The sequence below is a fragment of the Carassius carassius genome, chromosome 45, assembly GCF_963082965.1.
Source record: "Carassius carassius chromosome 45, fCarCar2.1, whole genome shotgun sequence".
Classification (NCBI taxonomy): Eukaryota; Metazoa; Chordata; class Actinopteri; order Cypriniformes; family Cyprinidae; genus Carassius; species Carassius carassius.
Window position 1 is genome coordinate 11,029,176 of NC_081799.1, and position 27,445 is coordinate 11,056,620.

Below are 27,445 nucleotides of genomic sequence, written 5' to 3' on the forward strand. Positions count from 1 at the left end.
CCAACCACCAATGTTGTTACAGATTACATCCCCCTTCGATTATGACGTACTTTGTCTGTAACAGCTTTGTACCTTAGCAGCAGAAATGATCCTATCACAACGCACGTTTTGTTATATGACTGCCAATGAAAGAATTAGACACAAGGCTGCTTTCTCCGCCTCCCTTCGTGACGTGTTGTGTCGCAGGGCGGGGTTTCCATTTTCACTGCGAGTTTCGGGGAACAAACATGGAGCCGGAGATGGAGGACAAAACCTTAGAGCTGATGGTGAGTACTCGGGTGTGCTCCGAAAAACATTTTGTAGTCTATTCTCAAGACTTTAGATTTTATAAATCCATATTAGCGGTTATAAGAGTAGCCTGGTTTAATATAACTAGCCTCTGGAGTGGGCTGAGTGGAGGGAGGGTGGGAAGGGATCGGCTGAGTGGAGGAGGGAGGAGGGGTGAGGAGAGAAATGGCTGGCTCGGCTGACAGGGAGGGCCCTACTGTGTACCGCTGGCTCACTTGGTCGGTTTCACGCCTCTCGCCTGTATTTTTCCTTTAAAACAACAGCTGAAACGTTAGTAGACAAGGCGAACAGTTGTTCTGAGGATATTTATTGAGCTAGTCGCGGAGGCGAAGGAAGGGAAGCTGCCGCGGCGTCGTGGTGAGTCCGAGTCTCCTCGACTTCAGCCGGTGTCTTGAGCTTCACTGCGGCGCCTCTGCGCCACTCAATCCGGTCTATAATGTAGTCCCACAGACGAATTGTGGTTCATATAAAGTCTAAGAACGCTTAACTATGTTTTAAAGTGTTTAAAACAATCACTTCTCATTCACAATAACGCAACGTTTACTTCTCACGACTCATTTTGACTGGACTTTAAAGCTGCGTAATAGGAAGTATCCGCTTCTGCTGTCAATTTTAAATGACGTTTTTGAGCCGAACGATGAGCAAATATACAAATGTAGGCAACTAATTCAACAATCGTGTTTAAGTGAGTTGAACATTTGTGTTTTAGTAACCGCAAACTTTTCTCAGTGAAATACAAACGTTAATTGTTGACGTGAAAGCAGCAAGCGGCTAGGTGGCTAACCACACCAAACCATTAGCCTACTCGAACCAATAACGATAGTTTCTTATTAAACGCACTATTGTTTCTTATTTTTCACAATTTTCTCAACCGTAATTCTATGAAACACTTAAAATAAAAATAATCTCAATCCCTCAAATATCGTTTACTACTTAAACGTGCAGCTTTTATTATTATTATTATTTTGACTAGATTTGAATATGTAGTCCCTATTAATTTTAAATACTATATTTCTATTCTTTATTTAAAGCGTTTTCATGATTTCTTTAAAAATAAGTTGACTTGTTTAAATTTGCTCTTTATTAATAAGGTTGTGTCTGAATCGATTTCTCTCCTAGTCAATACAATAACATTATAGAATCAGTGTAGATTTGCTTCTTGTTGCCATGGATACCGTGAACAAGGTAGGAGTGAATGCACTTGAGTCTGTCCACTTGTGTGGTGAAGCTTGAGGAAGACCGATAAATGGCTTTTGCTTGAAGGAAACAAGCCATGTGAATTTGTGTATAGACTGCAGAGACTCATAATAAAACTGCACTTCCTGCTCTGCTGACCTAGAAAGAAGGTTTGAAATGAATCCCAGACTTTGTCATCATGTGTCAGACTGGGTTATTATTGTCAACTAAAACCATACAAACATTTTTGTTATTTGGAGAAAAAACGTAGGTTGTCAAGGTGGCATTTCCCATTTTCATTTAGTTTAACTTGAAGTACTACAATAGCTACAGCTAAAACTGAAATGATTAAAACTGACACAAATAATGATAATAAAAATAAAAACACTCAACAAAATTACAAAAATAAATTAAATAATAAATGGGAAAAACCTGAAAAAATAAAAATGATATTAATAAAGTCTAATACTATCTCAGTGCTGCTAAAATAACACTGGTGTTTTTCTAGCTTCAATATAACACTGCTTTATTTAGTCCAGAGAGCCGAAGTTTCTAAAGAGTTTGGCTGATATTCAGTGATTATTGATTAAAGCAGGTGCTGAGTTGTGGATATTAAGAGCAACGATATGTATGGTATCATCTCTATCGTGGCTGTACTTGGGATGAAAGCATATCCCTGTGGTGGCCTTGGTTAGGGGACAGCTGTTGACGCGTTACCCAAACGCCCACAGGCCCTGCCCCATCTCACATCTTTGCTGCATGCTGATGGAGGATCGGTCCAATTATTCGGCACACACAAATCGTAGGCTGGCACACAGTCCTTTCATCTGCTTTCTAACAAACGATGCAATGTGATTATGAACGTATGCGAGCAGATGATGAAAGGGTGGGTTATGTATAGGAGTAGTTCTGATTAATATTGTGGTCTTTGAATTTTTTTTGTTTGTTTGATTTAAAGAAGACATTACTATTGATTTAAAAAAATAATAATAATATTGTGATTTCTTCTGCAGAACATCTCTGTCATGGACTCGCAGACTGCAGACCGCTCCCCAAAGATCACATTGATTAAGGTGAGGAGGACGAGCCGTTCCTCATTAAAGTGTGTCAAAATCTGCTAAAATAATAAAACGATAGAACAATGTGGATCTATTGTGTAGCCTCTCCCTGAACTATGCAGGGTTTCCTATATTGAAGTACTGTTGACTTAGGGATTTGTTGCCTAATTTGCATCTAGAAAACCGCAGTGTCCGTTTCCGCAGGCTTTTGTTTTTAGGGTTCCTCTTGCATTTTTGAGATGCCCTGGAAAATTACATTGGCTCCAAAATTATCTGGACACTTACACATACTGTTCAGAAGTTTGGTGTTGATGAGATTTGTAATGTTTTTGAAGTCTCTTGTGCTCCGCATGGCTACATTTATTTGATCGAAAATACAGTAAAGTGGTATTGATATGAAATTACTAAAAATTAAAAAAAAAACTTTATGCAATGTAATATAAAAACATTATTCCAATATTCGGTGTCACATGATCCTTCGGAAATCATTCTAATATGCTGCTTTTCTGCACAAGAAGCATTTCTAGTTATTATCCATGTTGAAAATAGTGGTGCTGCTTAATTTCTTTGGTGGAAACTGATCGTGATAGCTTTTTTTAAAGGATTTAAAAAAAAAAAAATTATGAAAAGTACATAATTCATTTAGTTTCAAACTCTTTTGTAACATTATAAATGTACTTGGTGTCATTTTGATCAGTTTAATATTTCCTCCTGAGTGAAAGTATTAATTTCTTCAAAAGAAAATCTCACCGAACCCAAAACTTCTAGGCACTTCAAAATACCTGAATTTCATATGAATCCAAGCGGCATGATCTGCAGAGATATGATGCTAGATTTCTCAAGGCTAGCTTCACATTTTTGAGACATTTTTGGACTTATTTTTGACAAAACCAAATGTATTCTGATGATCAGTTCCTCAAAATCTCCACTGCACGTTAGATCTTTTTTCTAATTTTTGACTTGTCAGAAAATGTCAGAATCTTTATCTAATGCTTTCCAAAAAGTAACAATTGTTAAAGTTTTTTTGTGCCAGTTTTCTGAAATGTTTTGTCACTTAAGTGCTCAAGTATGACTGTATGTACAGAACATCAAGTGATGAGTTGTTTGTGATTAATAGCGTGAAAATTTTATATGTAGAAACTCCTATTATTGCACGTGAAGACAGGAACTGTATGTGGCTCTTTTAATAGAAGAGCACCTGTAGCACTGTTCTTAGCCGAGTTAACACCTCTGCCTTAAAATATTATGATAGTACGTTGCCATGTTTAAAATGTTCCATTTGCCCAATCCTTTCCAACACATATTTTAGTTTGTCTCATCTAATACATTTCTTTCTTTTTTTTTTTCCCTTTTACAGTTCTCCCAGCCTACTTTTATCTGTCCTCAGGTGAGTAATGGACATTTGACAGGCTCTAGGAAGCGGCCGTCAGAGGGAAATTACGAGAAGGAGAAGGACGTGTGCATCCAGCTCTTTGATCAGTGGTCTGAGGCAGACCAGGTGGAGTTTGTGGAACACCTGATCTCACGCATGTGCCATTACCAACACGGCCACATAAACTCCTACCTCAAACCCATGCTCCAAAGGGACTTCATCACGGCACTGCCAGGTAACACACATGGAGTTCTTGTTCTGAAAATGCCATTTCTGATGGAGGGTGTGTCCATTAATTTTAAAATATAGCCTTGAGATTAAAGAGACAATTTTTTCTTGGCCTTTTTTTTAATCTAAAGTTGAAACCAAACTTGAATCCCAATTCATCAGTGTATTTTATTCTTATAGGGCCCTATGAAATACGTTGTTTTTTAGTTTTTTTCAAATTCTATATAGACTCCTTTTTTTAATGGTTAAATGTAATTGTATTAATCAAAAAGCATGTCTGATTAATAAAAAACATGAAACATACAATTTAGTGACCATTTATTAAAAGTTTAACAAAAATTACATATTTAGGGCCCTATGAAATTTTATCTTTTTATTGTTGCAGTTAAAACATGCAATAAATATTGTAACTATTCCTTAAAAATAGTTGTATTTTTTTTACAACAGTAGTAGTAGTATTATGTACGTTCTACTGAATAATAGCAATATTTCTGGCGCAATGTCTTCAAGTTAAACCAAACCTTTATTTTGACGGGTTGCTGTGAATACCTTTAAATGTCTGTGTATATGACACTAGTTTTACTCAAATGAAAGGCAAAATGCTCATGAAGTACTCTCAGAGCAGTTCTAGAGATGTTGTTCATGTATTTATGTCCTCATTTAGTGAGACGGCAGACGCTGAAATCACCACGAGCGTCACGCAATTCATAAGGTGTAGTAAACAAAATGCGCGTCTGCGTCATTCATTCACACGGAGACACGAACATGCAGGATTCATATTTAATTAGTCTTTTTACGGTTTAATAGTCCATGTCGGTTAATGAACTAATTTTGATTAATTCATCCAAACTTTAACAATTTCCGTGATATACATTAACATTGATGTAGCAGGGTCGATCCTAAAGCGACTTACGATTGAACATTTGATATCCCGTGTTAAACTGTAAGTTCTGTTTTTATATCTGGATTCTGTGATTCCATCCGCACTTTCTGCATCGTGGAAATCATAGGGCCCTATTCTTAGAATAAAATCCCTGTTTATATTTCAACTAAATATACACAACCATTGAAATTTTGTGGCCTGTAAGATTGTTCTTTTTTTTTGAGGGAAATCATTTTATTCAGCAAGGATACATTAAAATTGATCAGAAGTGACACTTGTGATGTTGCAAAAAATATCCATTCCAAATGAATTCACTTTCTATATCAAAGAATCCTAAAAAATGTATCAGTTGCCACAAAAATATTAAGCAGCACAACAGTTTTCAACACTGATGATAATAAAAAAGCAATGTTTCTCAAGCACCAGTTCAGCATATTAGAATGAGTTTTTCATTTTAGCTGACATCATCAAACCACATTTTTTACTTTTTTTTTTTTAAACCCCTCTTGCATTCTCCAATCTCCATGTTTATCATTGTCTACTTTATATTATCCAGTCCCTTCCTGATAACATATTTTAGTTTACCTTTTTTTTTTTAAATTTCACTTAAATGAAATCACTCTCAATTTGTCTTCCAGCTCAGGGTCTGGACCATATAGCGGAGAACATCTTGTCCTTCCTGGACGCACGCTCTCTTTGTTCGGCTGAGCTGGTGTGTAAAGAATGGCAGCGTGTGATATCCGAAGGCATGTTGTGGAAGAAGCTGATCGAGAGGATGGTTCGGACAGACCCGCTGTGGAAAGGCCTTTCAGAGAGACACCAGTGGTGAGTCACAGTTCTGTTTACATCCTCCAAACCCCCTCATTTATACATGAGGTTTAGAAACAACCTCATCATTATCTCTCAGTGGTGTAATTCTCCACCAGACATGCTTGTGCATTTTATTTGGCCTTGAATTATGAAGATGCTTGTTTATGTCGGTTTATCAGGGATGTTTATTGCCATTTCCTTCATAGGGAAAAATACCTGTTCAAGAACCGCACAACAGAAGTTCCTCCAAACTCATACTACCGCTCTCTTTATCCAAAAATCATTCAGGACATTGAGGTGGGCAAAGCAACCATCGTTTTTTTTTTTCTCTTGTCCTTTTAAGAGTGTAATGCGATGTTAGATCTTGTCTTCTCATGTCAGTGTTTTTAAGGACAGGGAGGTAGTAAGCATTTGTTTGTTCATTGTGATTACACCTCAGGGGTAGGCGGTAGGCCTCATGTTACCCAGCTCTTAGTCTTCTTCATAGCTATTCTCTGAGTAATTAGAGTATGCAGCCATCAGTTATTTTTGATAAAACGGGCCGCTGATTTAGTTAATGTGCATGCATAATCATTTTTATTCCAATCAAATAAATTAGATGTGTAATTAAATTGCTCATATGACATTGCTGTTCATTCTTCCAGACCATCGAGGCAAACTGGAGGTGTGGCCGACATAACCTGCAAAGGATCCAGTGTAGGTCGGAGAACAGCAAAGGTGTTTACTGCCTTCAGTATGACGACGAAAAGATCATCAGCGGTCTACGTGATAACTCCATCAAGGTGCGACCGCGCTCTGCCGGTGTATTTCTAGTGAAGCCTGTGTGGGTTTAGTGAAGTCATCACCAGTAAAAACCACACCGTCTTGAGTGCATCCATACGCAGGTGTCATTCAAAAACACTAACCACAAGCGTGTTCTCGTGAATTACGCTAATGTGTTTAATCAAATTTAGCAAATGTGTGATTTTTCACCAGTTAGAGGAACATGAATTCTTTGTAAACGGCTCTTTACATAGAAACATGTTTGAGTTTTTCAAATCTCTCCCCTTCTGTATTATAATACAGAAACTAGAGAGAGGGTATTGGAACGGGTGAGATGATTCAAGTCACACTTTCTAATGCAAGAATGACTGTTGTTGTTGTTGTTGTTGTTGTTTTTTTTTGTTTGTTTTTTTTTTTTTGTAGGGGTTTGTTAGATTTCCTTACTCATAGTATTAAACTCTGTGGTACAGTCCCATGTTCTTACTGCACTTGTGGGAGATAATTTCTGCAAGTGTATCTCTAGGGGTTTTGTGGCAGAGTTGACAATATCAGGAAAAGGTTATGGTTATTAAAGGGGTCACGAACAGAGGAATCAAAATTCCCTTGATCTTTTGACACATAGGAGGACATTGTGCTATAAAAACATCCTGTATGTTTCAGAACTCAAAATTATCTCATATTGAAGCCAGTCTGCTAAAACGAGAGGTTTAAAAATAGTGTGGCTAAACACCACCTCCGCAGAAGATCAACGTCTTCTTCTACATCACTGCCTATTTAGCCCCGCCCACCAATTCACACATGTAGTGTTTACGAGAGAGAGACGATTACGCAGGTCTATGCAGAAACCAAACGATAAACTTTATTTGATTAACTTTATATTTAATGAAGTGTCAGACAATGTCAGCAGGAACTTGGTCCTTTGTTCACTTTAATTTATCGCAGATTTGTTTACAAACAAGGCACAATTCAGCAGTTTTTTTTTACTGTAATTTAATTACTTTTCACTTAAAGTTTAGTAAGGGATTACTGTATTTGTATTTTTAATTACAGTTACTTATGTAATTGAACCTAATACTGTGTATAGACTGTAGAGCATTCATAAATATTAATTCTTAATGCATGCTTTTATGTACTCTTCTCACTTTAATTTGGTTAGTTAATAAGAATATTGGTAAGTCTTTAGTGTCCAATTCTCACTATTAACTAGTTAGTTTGTTATTGCTTAAAAAAAACCCACACACATTAATGTCTTATTCTATGAGACCTTATTCTAAATCCTTAATCCTACCCAATTCTTAAACTTATCAACTACTTTACTAATTATTAATAAGCAGTAATTAGGAGTACATTAAGGGGATAGTCATAGTTAATAGTTAGTTAATTGTGATAATTGGACTCTAATCTAAGTGTGACCGGATTAATTTATGTAGTTATCTATTATTTATTTGAAAGAATGATACAAGGATAGACATGAAATGGTTATTTTAATTAACTTGTCGAGGTCGATATAGGGTTTAGAAAGTAATAGTTTTTGGAGAGAGTCATTTATACAGTAATCTAATTACACTGTTTAAGATGTAATTAGTAACTAGTAATTAATTACTTTTTTTAAAGTAACAAGTGTGAGTATTTGTTTTTATTATGTGGTTACTATTGCTTTGTCTGTTATTACAGATAGTTTGAAATGTACCGAGTATTTATGTGTTTTTAACCTAAAACACAGCAGCAACTGCCTGTAAAAGATGTAGGTTGTCAAACATGCATAACTGTTGGCCAATCATTGCAGTGGGCGTTTATTTCTACAAACCACCACACCTATTCAAACAGAGCGTTCAGATGAGGGTGGTCAAGATAGGACGGAAAATTGCCTATTTCTCCTAAATATGGAGTTTTTTATATATAAAAATCTTTTAACTATTTTAAGTGGACCTCAGAGAACACTACACAATAAAATAAAAAATAAAAAATCCTAGCTAGAAATGTTTTTTGTTTAAGGATGAGTCTAATCTAGTTAACAGAAGTTAATATTTGACATTGTGAAATTCATGGTGTTTGCAATTGTAAAAAGACGTCATATGTGTGTTTTCATTCAGATATGGGATAAACAGACTCTGGAGTGTTTGAAGATCCTGACGGGGCACACAGGCTCTGTGCTGTGTCTGCAATACGACGAGAGGGTCATTGTTACCGGCTCCTCTGATTCCACTGTCAGGTCAGGTTTCCATCGGTTTCTCGCTCTCTATAAGTCCTCTGTTCATTTTTTTTTTTTACTTTTTTCAGTAACCCCCCACGCCATCTCTCCACATGTCTGTTCATCTGGAATGGATAAAGGACTGATAAAATCAGGGCTGACTTTGCTTGCCTTTTCTTTTTACCCAGAGTGTGGGATGTGACCTCGGGGGAGGTTCTGAACACTCTGATCCACCACAACGAGGCCGTGCTCCACCTGCGATTCTGTAACGGGCTGATGGTCACCTGCTCGAAGGATCGCTCCATCGCTGTCTGGGACATGGCCTCTCCTACGGACATCAGTCTCCGCCGGGTCCTCGTCGGACACAGGGCTGCCGTCAATGTGGTCGACTTTGACGACAAGTACATTGTCTCTGCCTCTGGAGATCGGACCATAAAGGTCAGCACTCTGAATGACCACTATAAGCTGTCAATCAAACTTCTTACATTATTCTCATATTGATGACAATAAGCTGCAGTGGACTAGGCTATATTGTCATGCAGCTGGAATTTGGTGACTATTTAGGTGTCAGCTTGTTCTGTCCAAAGCACAGAGGTTCCCAGCAGAGGGCAGTAGAGTAATAGTTTCTTAATTCTCTGTAGACTGCAGAAATTATAATTAGGGATCAAGCCCAAAGGGCGAGAGACCTATTGTTTTCCTTAGGATTATTTGTTATTAGGGCTCAAGCCTGGAGGAAGAGAGCCCTATTGTTTTCCTTAGGATTATTTTTTATTATTATTATTATTTAAAAAATTTTTCTAACATTACAGGGGGCTTTTGGGGTCCTTAACATGCTCGAAAACACTTGAAAATTGGCACACACCTTGGAGTCTGCGGAGCTAGGCAGAGACTGATACACGGGCGTGGTCGTCTCTCTCTCGTAAACACTACATGTGTGAATTGGTGGGCGGGGCTAAATAGGCAGTGATGTAGAAGAAGACGTTGATCTTCTGCGGAGGTGGTGTTTAGCCACACTATTTTTAAACCTCTCGTTTTAGCAGACTGGCTTCAATATGAGATAATTTTGAGTTCTGAAACATACAGGATGTTTTTATAGCACAATGTCCTCCTATGTGTCAAAAGATCAAGGGAATTTTGATTCCTCTGTTCGTGACCCCTTTAATAACCATAACCTTTTCCTGATATTGTCAACTCTGCCACAAAACCCCTAGAGATACACTTGCAGAAATTATCTCCCACAAGTGCAGTAAGAACATGGGACTGTATGATGATGATCGCATTTATGTGACTATTAGGAGTCAAAGTTAAAGCGCCACCCACTGGCAGCAGGAAGTGTCATTTTCAAAATGCTTTGAATTCAGCATCTTATTTTTTTACTCGATTTGCTTCCAACTTCATCAGAATAATGTCAAAACACAGCCAATATAAATTGTCTGAGGAAATATTGATATCTAAATATTGTTGCCATGGCAACATGTCAAACTGGAATACTTCTCAGGTGATTTTGAGGCATATAACATGCTCAGATTTACATGAAATTCAGAACACTTATCAGTATTAGTGACAGCTAGACGATGGCAAAAGCTTTTAAAGGGGCTGTTTGTGGCGCTATAGAGTGGGGGGGTTAGTTTTAGCTACAGACACCAAACTCAGTACATATATTGGTCTTATCAAGATGGGCAACTTTCTAATTTAAAGTCATCAGCTACGACCAACAGGAATTTGGCTATTTTGACTTGAATATGGATCTTTGGGAAAATTCAGCTTTGAATTAATGCATACTGCTCAGAGGAGAAGTACACTTGACACACCAAACTTTGTCTACATGTTGCAAAAACATTGAGGAACTTAAATTGCGAATGGATTTTGGATAGCTTGAATGGTTTTGCCGTGGTGATTTTTTGAAATTGCCATAAAAAGGGAATCATTAATTGTACTGTATTTTTAAATTGCAGCTTCTAAACACGTCAAAGAATTTTTTTCATACAGATGAAAGTCATTCTGAGGAAATATTTCATGACTTTACAACACTGTATGGATAACAGAAAATTAAAAAACTGTCAGACATCTCATCTCACTCTGTCTCTCTGTTTGAGTGTGTGTGCTTAGACTTCCATTGTCTGAGAGAAATAGCGCCCCTACAGGTGCAATTCCCGGACTGAAAGGGAGGAGACTCTTTTAGTTTCACTTTTAAATCGGTTAAAAATACAAATAAATACTTAGATTTAATTCACACTGACAAGCTAAACCAACATATCTGATTATTACTGGGTCAGGGCTCATTAATATTTGATGTCTGGCCAGGTGAGAAGAGAGAAAGACGAGAGATTAATCACCACTATGAGCACGAGCTTGTGGAGTCACCAGATCATAACAAACTAATTTATTCTTGTTTTATAGCTTTTAAAAATAAAATATTACAGCGATATCACACAATCCACCAATTAAAACACACCAAGAGCTAAATTCAGATGTTGACTGTATAGTGTGAAAATGAAATATTCGCGGCTGCCTGTATGACACTATCTGAAATCACCGCTCTGATGAGCGTGTTCAGTGTAATGAGCTCACAAAAAAAAAACATTTACATTTAGGTGTTTGTTAGCTGTTTAAGTGTGCACATTAAAGACAGCATGAGACTGTCTGAGGGCAGAAAAAACATTGATCTCTCGAGCTGCAGGACGCTGAGGCTTTTCATCGTATCAATCTGTTCAGCTCACAGATGAAGACTAAGCTGTAATGCGTGCAGAACTTTCTCAAATGCTTATAGGTCAATAAAATCATCACAAAACACTTATAAATCATCAGTGGATTTGATAACACTGTAAAATAATGTCTAATTTGTTAACATTAGTAAATGCATTGGTAACACTTTATAATAACTGCACTCATTAGTAAATAGTCAGTTCATGCTTTATAAAGTCTTGTCCCAACATTAATAGTCATTAGTAAGCAGCTTATAAAAACAGCTATTAATAAGTTGTTCTTGGTTTATAAGCACATTTATTACAAAGGAGAGTAAAGGGTCAGTTATCTTCCTAAGAAAATTAAAACTAAAAATAAACAAACACAACGCAGATTGATACAGAACTCAGAAATATTTATTTCAATATGCAATAAAAGGAAACCGTACACTTGAAGCGTGTGTGTGTGTGTGTGTGTGTGTGTGTGTGTGTATATATATATATGTATATATATGGATGGGATGGGTTCTTAGAAATTGCTCACGGTTCCGGTTCTTTTCAAAGTTTCGGGTCCGAAAACGGTTCTGGTGCAACATGTGACCAAGCGCTGTGAGCAGCCTTGCGCCGGTGTTCTGAATATTTGGCGATTCCCGTAAAGCAGCGGTTCTCAATTGCAGTCCTCGCGCCGCACTGCTCTGCACATTTTGAACGTTTCTCTTAGCGCTTCAGACATTTGTTCTATTCGAACATAAGTGCCCTGCGAAGTGGACATCACAGGATATTCAGCCATGATTCCAGTTCGAAGCAAACGTAGCTATATGTTCCAATCAAAGTGCATTGAAGTGTGCAAGACATGAATTTAAATTGTATTGATGTACAGAGTTATATGATGTCACAGTTGTCCATGTTGAAAGACGCTTCACAGCACAAATCAGTGAATGAATGTTTCGATGTGAGGTAAACTTCAACAGATTTCCCCTGCTCAGGGAGTAGGGAGCAATGAACAATTGGAACACAGTTCATGCACAGAGTTCATTTCTAAAGAGCTGATTATCTGAATCAGGTGTGTTAACAAAGAGAAACGTGCAAAATATGCAGAGCAGTGGGGCGCGAGGACTGGAATTGAGAACCGCTGCCGTAAAGGATGTCAAGAACCGAATAACAGACACGCCTCCCTGTCTCTTTAATGACTGAGCACATTGATTCCAATGACGCGCGGCGCATCCACAAACTCGTTGCGCTGTCGCGTCTTTAATTGCCGAACACATTGTTTCCCACGACTGTATGTGCACTCGCGCCTTTGATAACTGCACATCGTTTTGTCTGACTGTACATCTAACGGCAGCGCGCTGCACCTGCCGCCACTAAATGACATTATATTTGTCCCATATTGTCATTAATATACATACTGACTTCAACTTGGACCACTAAATAAATAGACTGCTATTGTTATGCAAGTATGAGGGTTAGATTATTTAGTGTACAGGTCATTTCAAGAGTGATAAGCAAAGTGATAGAAAATATATTTATTTTAATGCATTTTAAATGTTTAAAAATGTGGAAACCACTCATTGCATCACACCATCTCCTGACTGCATTATTATTTGTAAAATAGGGACTTAATGGAGAGTGTGTATATGTTTAACTGTTTATATTTCATTAATTAAGGGAAATTAACAAGTGTCTCAGCCCTCAAGGGACTATTTGGCCAACAAGCTTATTCCTGCTTGAAAAGCAAAACGTTATTGATGTAAAAAAACATCAACTTTGAAACACATGCTGATTGATGGACTAGCATTACTCAGCATTACTTCCTACCTTCCAGCAACGCTACATTCAGTGAAGGTAAAATAGTAAAAAACATAGTTCATTTAAATGAAACCAGAAGCCGAACCAGAAAATTAAAAAAAATACCCCACCCTACTTATGAAGATCTGTACACTGTAATATATGTTGCATTTTGACATTGGCAACCTTTAAATTAAGTTGACAGTAAGTAATAAACAGTATTGAGCATTGAGTAGTTTAGTATTGTGCATTTTTCCTTCCCACTTTTTCTTAATAAGTGTTTAATGATTTTAATGGAACAAGAATCAGAACCGGAACCGTTAGGTGGAACCAGAATCGGAACCGGAAAATTTCTAAGGATTCCCAACCTTATATAATATATATATATATTAGTAGGAGCCATTTTGGGGATGGTAAAGGTTTTGTCCACTGTGTGGTGCTGTGGCTTTGTTTAATTAGAGCACCTAAGCAACAAGTGTGTCTGTTGGTAATTGGGAAGCACACAGTTTCTGAGTGCACTGCCGAGTACTTCGCAAGGTGGACTCTAGTTGTACAGTCGTGGCCAAAAGTTTTGAGAATTACATATTAGTTTTCAAAAAGTTTGCTGCTAAACTGCTTTTAGATCTTTGTTTCAGTTGTTTCTGTGATGTACTGAAATATAATTACAAGCACTTCATACATTTCAAAGGCTTTAATTGACAATTACATGACATTTATGCAAAGAGTCAGTATATGCAGTGTTGGCCCTTCTTTTTCAGGACCTCTGCAATTCGACTGGGCATGCTCTCAATCAACTTCTGGGCCAAATCCTGACTGATAGCAAACCATTCTTTCATAATCACTTCTTGGAGTTTGTCAGAATTAGTGGGTTTATGTTTGTCCACCCGCCTCTTGAGGATTGACCACAAGTTCTCAATGGGATTAAGATCTGGGGAGTTTCCAGGCCATGGACCCAAAATTTCAACATTCTGGTCCCCGAGCCACTTAGTTATCACTTTTGCCTTATGGCACGGTGCTCCATCGTGCTGGAAAATGCATTGTTCTTCACCAAACTGTTGTTGGATTGTTGGAAGAAGTTGCTGTTGGAGGGTGTTTTGGTACCATTCTTTATTCATGGCTGTGTTTTTGGGCAGAATTGTGAGTGAGCCCACTCCCTTGGATGAGAAGCAACCCCACACATGAATGGTGTCAGGATGCTTTACTGTTGGCATGACACAGGAATGATGGTAGCGCTCACCTTTTCTTCTCCGGACAAGCCTTTTTCCAGATGCCCCAAACAATCGGAAAGGGGCTTCATCGGAGAATATGACTTTGCCCCAGTCCTCAGCAGTCCATTCACTATACTTTCTGCAGAAGATCAATCTGTCCCTGATGTTTTTTTTTTGGAGAGTGCGTGCAGATGCGCTCACACCTGCCTGCTGCCATTCCTGAGCAAGCTCTGCACTGGTGGCACTCTGATCCCACAGCTGAATTCTCTTTAGGAGATGATCCTGGCGCTTGCTGGACTTTCTTGGACGCCCTGAAGCCTTCTTTACAAGAATTGAAAGAACTTGAAGTTCTTGATGATCCTATAGACGGTTTCATCGGGCGCACGTGCCTGGACCTAAGTTAACTTCCGGTCTGTGTTGTGTATATCGGTCTGGCTGCGGTGCCTTCTACAAACGCAGTTAAAGTCAATGTGATGAGTAGACTGAAGTTGGGCTCAGGTAGTTGTGCTGCGGGATGTGTTTCCCATACATTTATTTATTTTTGGAGACTCGCCACAATTTTAAAACTGATCGATTTTCAAAAAGGCTTCGTTGAATAAACATGAGTAACGTTATGTACTGCACGTTTAATAATAATAATTCCTTACATTTATATTTTTAAATATCAAAACGAGGCACAGGTGTTTTTATATCGCTGTATTTCTGAAGGAAGACTTGCGTGTTATATGCCTGATAAAGCAGCGTGTGAGCGTACGAGCTCTGCTTTGTTTACAACTGTTACTGGGGAAACCTCTATTTCTCGCCCTTTATGTCTATGCTTTAAAACATCTCCTGCTGGCAAAGAATGAATTTGCATTTTCATTAAGTCCGCCTGATCCACGCGGCAAACATATTTTGTTTGTTTATCAAAAAATATCTACTCTAGAGGGACTTGGCTGTTGTTATTGAGTTGTTACTATTTGGAAGTCTACCGGAAGTTAAGTTAGGTCCACAAAAGCGCGCATGCAAAGTAACGTTTGTTTATGTTGTTGCCGTTGAAACCGTCTATAAATTGTTAATTTAGGTGCAATCTTAGTAGCTACAATATCCTTGCCTGTGAAGCCATTTTTATGCAACGCAATAATGGCTGCACGCGTTTCTTTGCAGGTCACCAATGTTAACAATGGAAGAACAATGATTTCAAGCATCACCCTCCTTTTAACATGTCAAGTCTGCCATTCTAACCCAATCAGCCTGACATAATGATCTCCAACCTTGTGCTCGTCAACATTCTCATCTGAGTTAACAAGACGATTACTGAAATGATCTCAGCAGGTCCTTTAATGACAGCAATGAAATGCAGTGGAAAGGTTTTTTTGGGATTAAGTTAATCTTCATGGCAAAGAAGGACTATGCAATGTATCTGATCACTCTTCATAACATTCTGGAGTATATGCAAATTGCTATTATAAAAACTTAAGCAGCAACTTTTCCAATTTCCAATATTTATGTAATTCTCAAAACTTTTGGCCACGACTGTATGCAGTCCATAAGGTATGGCTTTGTGTGTACATGTGAACAAGGAGAGCCCACAAGAAGTTTGAGATCATGTTTAATGGAGCTCAAATAATAAAGAAAGACATTTGTTATGCATCTACATCCGTCTGCATGGACTCTGTTTGTATGTGTTTTAAACTTGCTCACTCCTATTATCAACAGCATTGGAAAGCCAGTACACACACACACACACACACACACACACACACACCACACACATATATATATATATATATATATATATATATATATATATATAATATTTTACCTAGTGTACAGCTGTACAGTTTCATTTTTCATTTTCTCCTTTGAGAATGCTTTAAATGTATAAATAGTCCTCACTAGAGAAGGCAACGAGTGTGATATATACGTAGTTGACCATGAAGACTGAAAGAGAAAAAAACCTCCTTATATTCAGGTGTGAAGAATTATTGGGCATTTTTTCCTTTACTGATAAAATTAGCCAAAAAAAGAAGTTTAACTCAGACTGAAAAATCCAAAATTATTAGATCCCCACGAGAAATATTCAAAATTAGAGCAGTACAGTAATTGCAAATTTAACACATGACCACTGGACAGCAAAATGCTTACTGGGATATAAGGATCTTTTTATTTTGCAATTCTTTTTGTCATTTTTTTTTTCACCTGTTTTTTTTTTTTTCTTTTCTGACCCAGTGACCCAGTCAGCATTTTTTGTCCAATGGTCATGTTTTAACCTTGCAATTTCTGTATTGCATTTGTTTTTGATATTTCTCATGGGGATTTCACAATTTTCTGACTTTTCACTTTGAGTTAAAACTCTCATGCCTAATCACTCTGCACACCTGAATATAAGGAGTTTTTCCCTTCCAGCTTTCCTGGACAATTATATATCACTCATAAATGATAAAAAAAAAATAATAATGGTAGTTATTAAGATTGATATGTTTTGGAATTGGTAAAATGTGCTTACAATGTTTTAATGTTTAAGTTTGGAATATTAACTGGCATGAATGAAAGCTATATAATTATTGTTCATGTTAACATAGTTCATGTTTATAAATGAAATCTTATTGTAAAGTATTACTAAAGTTATATATATTGTTCTGTGTATGTGATTTCAAAGTCTAGATGATTCGGATTAACCCTTTATCTGCCGTATCCCTAAAAATCTGACTGCTAGAGGGCTATTGTGAATGCATGTGCCCGCTGGGCACAGTTTACCTGATGCCACAGGGGTGGCGTTGCACTGATGGCTTGAGCCCGCCATCGCTGCTTGCAGCTATATTAGTCCTTGCTTTTGCCCAGAGTCCTGTTCAGCACTCATGCCGCTCTAGATGCTGGACTCGGCGCATTTGAGATTCCAGAAACGGACAGCTCTGATCCAGCCCACCCATCACTCTGGGAGGGGTGCCAAGTCATTCTGCACCCCCCATTCTATCTAAACATTCCCCAAATAATGAGGCAGGGCAGTGAGGGCTGGTGTGTGTAGATGTCTGGAGGTGTTTTCTCATGCACACACATACTGGTATTTTATTAAATATGCCTATGGATTATTCTAAGGATAGGTGGCAGTGATTTGGAACGGATTTAAAGTATTTAATGTTTAATCCTGTCGTGTTATGTACTGTGTTTTGCAGGTGTGGAGTACAAGCACCTGTGAGTTTGTTCGGACACTAAACGGTCATAAGCGAGGAATTGCCTGCCTGCAGTACAGAGACAGACTTGTGGTCAGCGGCTCCTCTGACAACACCATCAGGTGTGTGTGAATAAGATATCATTCAAGTTTGTTTAATAGTAGTTTAGTGTATCTCAAGAAATGTCAAAAATACACGGGTGACATTTCATCCCAGGATACTGGAGTACATTTTTTACCAGTAAAACGTAGAGGTGTGTTTAACGGATTCATTTAAAAAATATCACTTGAATGTATTTTTAAAATTTTTGTCTAGTGTACATCTGAAATGTCTCCTTATAACCTTTTAAATGTATACCTTGTATAATTTATTCAGAGATCGCCATGAAAATAGCCTTGATGCTGACATGGCATTAAAAAGTGGATAAATAAATTGATAAATACCAGTAAAACGTTTTTATTATGGTTTACTCTTATTTATTTATCTTAAATAATTTTAAATTAATATTGAATATAATGCATTTTACTCTTTTTACTGTATTTTTGGTTAAAAATGTTGCCTTTGTCAGAATAAGATACCTAATTAAAATATTTATTTCTTTTATTTCTGTTTATTAATTTCATTCTAAGTATAATTCTTTTTTTTAATAATGAACGGTTATGAAAGTAAAAGTAATTTAAGTTTAATTGGTCAGAAAATAATGTGCAAAAAATCATAAAAGGACTTTATTTTCTTCATGCGAAATGTAACCTGATTCTTTGTTTTTCTTGTTGATAGAATTGTTCTTTTGGGGGGTAAGAATGTGACCTGGATTCAGCCAGTTAGTATTCTTTACTTGTATGATTTATTTTCTCACAAAATTTGTTAATCTGTTTCTCCAGGCTGTGGGATATTGAGTGTGGAGCTTGCTTGCGGGTTTTGGAAGGGCACGAGGAGCTTGTTCGCTGTATTCGCTTTGATAACAAGCGGATCGTGAGTGGAGCGTATGACGGGTACGTCTGAGTCTGATTCTAGTTCAAAGTTAATGGAAGTTTTATTGGCATTTTTTTCATTGCAGTGCAATGAAGAATAATAGAATGTGGAAAAACAATTTTTGCAACTGCTTGGTGACAGCCAAATAAAACTGGGAGGGGAAGAGCTCATAAAAAGTCTAAAAAACAAAACAAAAAAAAGTATGTAACATTGGAAATTGAGATGCACATTTTTAAACGAATTATTAGCAAAATCCCTCCTTGACCTTCTCACACTGCCATTGCTGAATCGTAGTGTTGTCTGGGGGATTAAATTAATAAAGCTTTTTTTTTTTGTCTGGATTATGGCTGGTTTATTCCTGGCTTTAATGTGAATAATCTCTTTATTCTCACATCTTTAATTGTGGAGTTTCGTTTGTCTGCTCCCTGTGCTCCGGTCATTAATCTGATACATGAGCAGTGCACAATACCCACACAGCCGAGGGAGCAGTCACTTTTAATCCCACAGTTGAATCACAGATTATCTGTAGATTATGTGTGAAATGCGCCTTTGGAGCTGCTTTGCGACATAAGAATGAGAAAGGGTTTTTTGTGCATTGTCTAATGTGTTTTAATGTGTTTGTGTGTGTGCACAGTAAAATTAAAGTATGGGACCTACAAGCTGCTCTCGATCCACGAGCCCCAGCCAGCACTCTGTGTCTACGTACACTAGTGGTGAGTTTACATCTCCTTGTCTTTAGACTCTCAAGGTGCTGTTTTTGTTTTTTTTAAAGACAAATCTTTAAATGTATGCATGGCAATAATCTCAAATTGCCCAAACATCCGCTGACGAATTGCTCTGTGACTAAAGTTAACTGCTCTGTGTTATTCACTCTTAAGAGTCTCTGGTCTGTCACTCATCTCAGTCATGTGTAGTCAATCAGCCCTCTGCATTGTCACACATTTATAGCACCATAGTCTTGCGTCACGTCATTCCCAGTCTGTGACTGATTTCGATTCGCAGCAGTGTTGTCATGGATGAATTGTTTTAATATAGTCTGTCTGCATGTAGGAACATTCTGGCCGAGTGTTCCGGCTCCAGTTCGATGAGTTCCAGATCATCAGCAGTTCCCACGATGACACTATCCTTATCTGGGACTTCCTTAATGTGTCGACCAATGGGCAGACGGAAGGACGATCGCCATCCCGCACGTATACCTATATATCCAGATAGCAGGTAGCTCACACAAAGTTCTCAAACACACACACACACACACACACACACATCATAATACAAACTCTAACTTGCATGCATGTGATCTTTCGACAGGGAAGCCCTGGTGGCGTGCGGAGTGTGTGCGAGTGTGTGTGGAGACTGTTCGGGTGACCCAGTCTCTGTGGAAGTGTGCCAGGATCAAAGGTCGAGGAACGCCACCATCACCCCCCTCCCCTTCACCCTCCTCTCTCCATCTGTCCATTTTATTTCTCAGTCGATTTGAGGGCCGCCCAACGACACAGACGACATCAGTTCTCTTTCTCCCTCACGCGGAGGAGGAGGTGGAGAAAAGATGGAGAGAGCGATGCCATTAAGCAGAGTGTAAGGGTGGGCGTGGAGCCCCCCCTGCTCTCCCCTACCACCGCGTACAGAGTGACAGCTGCCCTGGCTCCGCCCCCTGGGCCCATGAACTCTGTATCCATCTTTTGTATGTTTTACTTTTATTGATTCAAAAAGTAAAAGATGAAAAACAAAAAGGAGAAGGCAAGGTCTGAGTGCCTTCCTTCCCTCTGGACTGTTCTGCATGAATGAGCGAGCGATGGGACGTGTAACGTGTGCTGGTCAACCCCTTGGTTTCTGTCTTACGTCTTTGTTTTTCTTTTTCTTTTTTTGAGAAATTGACTTCATATTTTCTTTTCTTGTGAAATCGTATGAATAATTGTAGACTTTTGACTCTTCTCCTGATATGTCCCTCCATTTCTTGTTTTTAGCGCTATCAGTCTCGTTCCCCTTTTCACTGTCTGCTCGTCTAGGTTCTGAATGACACATAACTGATCTCAATTTAGTTGTAAACAGAATTGTCTCGTCTGAAATGGTGTTGTATATTGAAAAGATTTTTTTAAAGAAAAAAGCGTTATTAATAAGAATAAAGTACTTGACTGTGAAGGAGTGTGAAGAAGCTTGCACAAGCGCATCTTGTTTATATATATATATATATATGTGTGTGTGTGTGTGTGTGTGTGTGTGTGTATACGCATGATTCGCTCTTTTGAGATAAAGGCTTTCCGACAGGCCCAGATTTTAGTAACCTGCTGCCATGCCTGCCAAGACCGCCAAAAATCGCGGGGCCGCTGTTCAAATATTTAAGTTTACCTCCTGCTCCGAATATGTGGAAATTGGCAGTACTGTCATTTTCATCTTATTTGATTTCAGCTTTCCTTATGAACGCCACCATGGCAACGGCCACAATAAAAGCCCAGTTCAGTGCTGTAGCAGTTCAAAAAATGTTTGAATGCAGAGCAATATTTTAGTCCGAAATCTCAAGAATCACAGAGTTCCATTCTGTGCGAACTCTGCCCAATATGGCTGATCTGGAATGTAATAAATGACTAGAGTACAGACAAACCCTCAAAAGAGGGTTCTTATGTGTTTAAATCTTCTTGGTTTTGTTCTACAGTTTATCTTATTGTTTGGAACTCTTATAATAGTTGAACTAGTTCTAGTCTGTTTTACATGGTGCCTTTTAAGGCGGTAGTTGTATACCCTCTGGGTCCAGCAGGTGGCAATAAAACAGTTTAGACCCCAAAAAACACCAATGTTCAGGTTAAAGGCTCAAAAGATGAAACCCTTGATCCACAAAATAAATATTTTAATAACATGAATAGTATCAAAATATTTCATCTCTCAAGATTTCACCAGCCCCAAGTGGTTTTGGGACAGAGTAATTTGCAACAGTAACTGCAACATTTAGCATTACAACACTGACTCCGGGGTCGGTTCAAATAACTGATAAATGTAACTCTCTAGAGTGAATATCAAATCATGTTGTGGCCAGTAATGGATATTTTGTTTTAAACCGCCATGAAAATCAGTGCAGATCAGTATTTGCTTACTCTGTCTTTTATATGCCCCTTTTCATACTTTCTTTTGTGGATTATGGGGGTTGTTACCATTTTTATTAGTGGTCAGAATATTTAATTTGACATTCTGTGCTGCTAAATTATATTTCCACTACCGTCCAAATGTTTAGGGTAATTGAGTTTTTATTAAGCAAAGATGAGTTAATCAACTGTGATATTAAAGACAGTAATACTGTAATTTTGGACTTTTGATTTTGACAAAATATAGAGCAGCACAACTGTTTTCAATATTCAAATCAAGAAATGTAAAAATATATGAAAACTGAAAAGTTACTATAAATTGTAATTGTTTCACAATATTTTTCTGTATTTTTGATCAAATGTGGTTTTTGGTGAGTATAGGAGCTTCTTTCAAAAAACATTTAAAAATCTTACCAACCCAAACATAATGAACGGTAGTGTATGTCACTCCCTTTAAATTACACTCTTTCATTGGAAGAATCTGAAAGACTCTAGATAAAATGTGATATATCTGTGGCAAAACCATAACTACATGTTCACCAGGATGTCAAATAAGATTTTCTTGACAAATACATTCTGAATGACTTTGGTTCTTGTTTACAATCTCGTGGCTCTAATTGGCCCAAAGTTGAATTTGATGAGTTCACAAAGTAGGTCCTTTAATCGCCCTTTTGGTCATAAACATCGAAGTCTCAACTAACGCATATTATTCCATGCACTTGCCAGTTTTCCAGCCATACAACTCAACGGAAGTAGAGCTCTTTGCTCATTTATAGTGGCACTGGACATTAGAGGGGAATTCTTTGGCCTCTGAAGTGCTTGGTCCCCTTATTGTCAGGGTTTAGTGACTGGACAATTGCCCAGGAGTCTTTGGTTATATTTGCATGATTACACAATGTTTAAGCAACCTTGTCTGTCCTCTGACTGTGACTTCTATCGAAAGGTTGGTCCTAAAGCCTAACCTACTTGCGTTGTAAGGAAGAGCGTCTCTAGATCCTCTGAAAGATGTGATCTTTGCGCAACAGTCAGTGTTTGTAGTATCACTGGAGTGCTGGAGGAGCAGTGGAGGTCTGCTGGACTCTTTTGCTCCTCTTGCTGACCGTAGTAAAGCTGCAGGCCTGCAGGTCGGGCTGCTCTCCTGGAGGGAAGCGTTTCATGAAATGCACGTCTCGTTGGTTGGGTAACGTGTTTGGACCTCTGCGTGGTCTGCCCCTTTTGGTGAAGCCAATGTACCAGCCCACATAGCGCGCTGACATCCAAGCGGTGTAGTTATTCTCAAGCATTATCTCAATGAAAATGCAGCCTCCGTTTACGCTGCTGTCTTTCTGTAATTGAAAAATGTACATCTTTTCATTAAAAAAGGCATGTTTATTATACACTCAGTGGTCACTTTATTAGGTACACCTGCTTATTAATGCATCTAATCAGCTGATCACATGCCAGCAACTCAGACATTGTCAAGTCGATGTGCATGAAGTTCAAACCGATCATTAGAACAAGGAAGGAAGGTGATTTAAGTGACTGTAAATGTGAGGTGGTTGTTTTCACACACAGAAAATGGTCTAAAAATGAGTGGCAGCTCTGTGGGTGAAAATACCTGGAAGCCAGAAGGATGGCCAGACTCATTCAAGGTGATAGAAAGTCAACAGTATTTCAAAGAAACACTCGTTACAACCAAGCTATGCAGAAGAGCATCTCTGAAAACGCAACACATTGAACTTTGAAGCAGATGGGCTATAGCAGTGGAAGACCACACCGGGTGCCACTTCTATCAGCTAAGAACAGGAAACAAGTTGCATGAGTTCACCAAAATTGGACAAGGAAGACTGGAAAAAGGTTGCCTGATCTAATGAGTCTTTCTGCTGCATTATTCAAATGGTAAGGTCAGAATTTGGCAAAAAAGACTTGAAAGCATGGCTCCATCTGGCTTTGTACCAACTTCCAGGTTGGTAATGTAATGGTGTGGGGTATTTTATGCCACAATTTGCTTTTTAATTATTTTTTTAATCAAGAGTCCAACAAAGATGTGCATTTTTTGAGGTTTTTTCACACTGAGACTTCAGGTTGTTTCAAATCAGTGTGTGAAAGCCTTATCAGGGCATGAATGATTTAAAGGATGTTAACCCTACAATATCAAGTACAGTAATTTCTCAGCAACTCACCTTCCCCACGAGCTTCCCCTTACGGTTCATGCACAAGTAGTAGTTTGTCTCTTTTCCTCTTATTCTCACTTGACTCCCAAAGGTGTCGGCCTCCACCACGAGCTGGGCTTGTGAAGAAACACACAAATACAAACACACAGAAATATAAATGAACATAATTGACCCTCAAACGCATTAGATGCACTGTCATAGAAATTACAGTTTAGCAAGGCGGATGATTTTTAACTTCAGGTTTTAGCACAGAAGTATGGTAGTGGTTTTAGATAAAAAATAAAATCTTTTTTTAAATATTTACTACATATTTATTTATGAATTTATTTATTATACATTTATTCGATTAGCATAAGTATTAAAAGTAGTAACATAAACAATTGTTGTATTATATATATATAATTTTATATTTTATTACAAATTTACACAAACACACCTACATATAACTAATATACCTAATTAAAATATATGAAATTCCTAATTAATTATTGTGCAAATTAAGTGGTGCATTTCTTATAAATTATTTACAAAATAACCAATATAAATAATTAATATTTACATTTATTCATTTAGCAGATGCTTTTATCCAAAGCAACTTACGAATGATGACAAGAGAAGCAATCAAAACCAACAAGTGCAATAATATGCAAGTGCTATGTTTTACTTTATTATAATTTATTTATTTGTATTTTTTTATTTACATTTTTAAATAGTGAAAATCAATTTGTGTGTGTATATATCCTTTATTACATATTTTTCATTTTTTGTTTATTTATATATACATGTGTTAATAATAATTCTATTCTTACTATATATATATATATATATATATATATATATATATATATATATATATATATATATTTATTTATTTATTTGTTTATTTATTTATTTATTATCTGTGTGCAATCAGTTAGTTATTTAATTTGATGTGTACAGGTTGACCAATGCATTCAGATGATTCCTTACCATATTTATCCCCATCCTCTCCCATGGCAGTGATTTTTTTGCCGAGCACCTGGATGTGTTTTCCGCTGGTCCGACTGTACAGTTGGTAAACCCTATGGTGTTTCCGGCTCAGGCCGTCCCGCACCCCTGTCTGATTCTCTACGTGTACTCCAAAGTTAACATTTTCCACTGCTAACACCTGCACAAACACAGGAGTCAGTCACATATCACTTTCATTGATTTATGAACTATCAATTGATATATGGTTTTATTATCGGTAACACATGCAGACTGTAAGCACCTGTAACGGGCTGTAGAACTGTAACACGACCTGGAAGCATCTGGCCAAAGAGAAATAGAAAAGACACATGTAATTGCCTGACACTTGCATTTGCTCTAGTGGCTTTTTTTAAACTTGTGCAGGGGAGACTGAGGTTGAATATCTCTGGTTCATCAAATGTTAAGATAAGCCAATTAGGTGCAAATGAAAGCTTAAATCCTTATATAGATAAAAAGGGACTCAGTATGACACAATCTTTTTTTCTCTTTTTTTTTAATTCATGATGATATTATAGGGTTGGTTGGCACAGTGTTAAAAGACTGCAGTTATAAGAAGGATGCAACATGAAGAAAAGATGTTTATTTTACCCTAAACTAACACCACATGTGAGTGTCTGCATGCATTTAAAGATCAATGTTCAAATCTGCTAGGAATTGTTAATAATACTTTATACATGTGCCAACCAGCCTCACTCACTCTCTTTTCCTAAGTGATGTCAGCCAGCCATCATAATGTATCACAGGCTTCCAAATCTACCAAAATGTAATCACTTCCCATTTTTAGCAACCAGCATTCATGTTTTATACCTTAATATATATATATATATAAGTGCTGGGCTTAATACTCAAAAGTGATAATTTTGTGACCACCTGATTATGACCCATGAATGAACCCTGATCCAACCAACTACATTTTCTTCTATTTTATGACACTTCTTGTTAAACAAAATATTACTACTGATTTTGATATATGGTTAAAGGTTGCTAAATTTCTGTGTGGATTAAGTGCATTAAAATAAATACATGTTTAGAAAAGATTATAATACACACAATGGCTTAGAAAATAGGCTACCAGTGATGAGCATGCCGTCAGTTTCTAAACTGACAGTAAACAAATAAAATTAAAATAAAGGTATCGCTCTGAAGATCATAAAAAGGAAAAAAATATATATAAATAAATAAGTTAATGATTTCAATTAATTAATTAATTTCTTTACTTTTAATACTGACAAACATCTGGCCACATAATTGAAGTCAGTGTGTTTTGTAACTAACATGAAGGAAGCCATTTTGTTGTCATGTGTCAAGAAAACCATAAACCAAAGAGACCATAAAACCATAAAGAGGGGACCCCTTTAGGCCCCCATGATTTTTGTGCCAAGAGTATTAGGTTAAAAAACATAAATATATAATATATTATAATATAATTAAATGAAATATAATAAATACTTTTTGTAAAATGTAATTATTCTTGGTAGTTTTAATTTATTGTAATTTAATTTATGTTTATATTTAATTTATGACATCCTTATTTGTATTGACCAGCACAGGACTTCTACCCTACAGTCTAAGCAGGATTCAGACCTAGAAAGTCTCATCATCAGTGTGCATGCTGCTGTTATCTGAGGAGACACTGGGTGGGAAGTGTTATTATGAGAACCTAGCATCTGCTGAGGCTATCGTCTGACCCAGAGATGGGAAACACAACAAACGCTCAGGCTGGACAAAACGGTGGACCCATCAGTAGATGGAGACTCGCTACAGCACAGCCTTCAACTCAAACTGAACAATTACACGTGAAACTTACAGCACGACAGCAGAGGACAGCATGGACTGCATCGCTCCAGCGCTTCTATCACCCCGGACAGTGGGATCTCTGAGGCGATGCTTTTAAATACTGGAGCCAAAACCGGACACAGACCCAGGTGAGCATCTGAGCGCGTGTTGGAGGGTTGTTCAGAGAGAGTCTTCTCGCAAGCAAACCTGTTCAGCTGTATACTGGAGAACGACAGGTGAAAAACAGGTCATCCTCCTGTGTGACCCCTCATTCCACATGACACACTGCCAAGTAGATGGATATTAAAAAGATTCCCAGTGTTCCTTCCTGCAATATGCTCAAGAACGCTGCCCTCTTCACACAAAAACGCAGAATTCAGGGGTCCTCCTGCCCTTTAAGAGGTCTTTGCTAGATTTGCTCCTTTTCCAGCCTTCTTTTGTTTGGCTGTGGGGTGGAAAGGACCCCTCTCTCGCCACAGGACAGTGCGTTTGCTGAATGAGAAGGAAGCGCAGGCGAAGTGGAACGGAGATGGGCGGGGTGCGCGCAGGGGCAGGGATGATGATGATGGGACGATGTTTCTAGCTCACTTATCATCACCAAGGTGGGGCGATGGAAGAGAAGCCCTTCGGCCGTCCAGCAATAACCGAATTCAAAACTTTATGCACTTTGAAACTGCTTACATAAACCGAGTGACCTTTTATTAAACTGAAAGCGTTCGGGAAATGATTGACGCCCAGCTTAAAGGTGCATTCAGTCATTGTTTTGCGAAGTAACCCGTTAAACAGCGTTTGAGGAACACCTGTGCGATAAGATTCAAGTCCTGTCAGTTTTGCAGAAAAAAGCGGTTTCTGTATGGAGCGG

The 27,445-nt window shown here is 37.8% G+C and overlaps 2 protein-coding genes across 5 annotated transcripts; one reads left to right on the forward strand and one right to left on the reverse strand.

The window, feature by feature from the left end:
* Positions 1–156: 156 nt before the first annotated feature.
* On the forward strand, positions 157–20,711 carry LOC132127813 (F-box and WD repeat domain-containing 11-B). Of its 4 annotated transcripts, none has more exons than XM_059539952.1 (13): positions 157–266; positions 2,478–2,537; positions 3,910–4,129; positions 5,644–5,830; positions 6,022–6,112; positions 6,460–6,597; positions 8,671–8,789; positions 8,957–9,206; positions 17,604–17,722; positions 18,482–18,592; positions 19,207–19,285; positions 19,623–19,787; positions 19,881–20,711. In XM_059539952.1, exons 1-12 carry the CDS (start codon positions 228–230, stop codon positions 19,782–19,784), a joined length of 1,575 nt encoding a protein of 524 aa, XP_059395935.1. In that variant the 5' UTR covers positions 157–227; the 3' UTR covers positions 19,785–19,787; positions 19,881–20,711. The 4 variants fall into 4 exon arrangements, with proteins under 4 accessions (XP_059395935.1, XP_059395934.1, XP_059395937.1 ...); XM_059539951.1 differs by having other exon boundaries at positions 158–266; positions 3,889–4,129; XM_059539954.1 differs by lacking the exon at positions 157–266 and adding an exon at positions 462–645.
* A 686-nt stretch (positions 20,712–21,397) lies between these two features.
* Positions 21,398–27,414, reverse strand: fgf18b (fibroblast growth factor 18b). The gene is made up of 5 exons (XM_059539956.1): positions 26,615–27,414; positions 25,049–25,088; positions 24,769–24,946; positions 23,809–23,915; positions 21,398–22,971 (listed from the first exon to the last, which is right to left on the reverse strand). Exons 1-5 carry the CDS (start codon positions 26,644–26,646, stop codon positions 22,687–22,689), a joined length of 642 nt encoding a protein of 213 aa, XP_059395939.1. The 5' UTR covers positions 26,647–27,414; the 3' UTR covers positions 21,398–22,686.
* Between the last annotated feature and the right edge of the window lie 31 nt (positions 27,415–27,445).

What these genes read in the sequence shown, in the direction of transcription:
- LOC132127813 (XM_059539951.1), top strand. Translation starts at nt 228, where the DNA reads ATGGAGCCGGAGATGGAGGACAAAACCTTAGAGCTGATG. An exon ending in CAAAGATCACATTGATTAAG is followed by an intron (nt 2,538 to 3,888) that starts GTGAGGAGGACG and finishes CAGTTCTCCCAG; the next exon opens with CCTACTTTTATCTGTCCTCA. An exon ending in TGTGTCTACGTACACTAGTG is followed by an intron (nt 19,286 to 19,622) that starts GTGAGTTTACAT and finishes GTCTGCATGTAG; the next exon opens with GAACATTCTGGCCGAGTGTT.
- fgf18b (XM_059539956.1), bottom strand. Translation starts at nt 26,646, where the DNA reads ATGCAGTCCATGCTGTCCTCTGCTGTCGTGCT. An exon ending in AGTTCTACAGCCCGTTACAG is followed by an intron (nt 24,947 to 25,048) that starts GTGCTTACAGTC and finishes GTGTTTGTGCAG; the next exon opens with GTGTTAGCAGTGGAAAATGT. An exon ending in AGGGGAAGCTCGTGGGGAAG is followed by an intron (nt 22,972 to 23,808) that starts GTGAGTTGCTGA and finishes TTTCAATTACAG; the next exon opens with AAAGACAGCAGCGTAAACGG.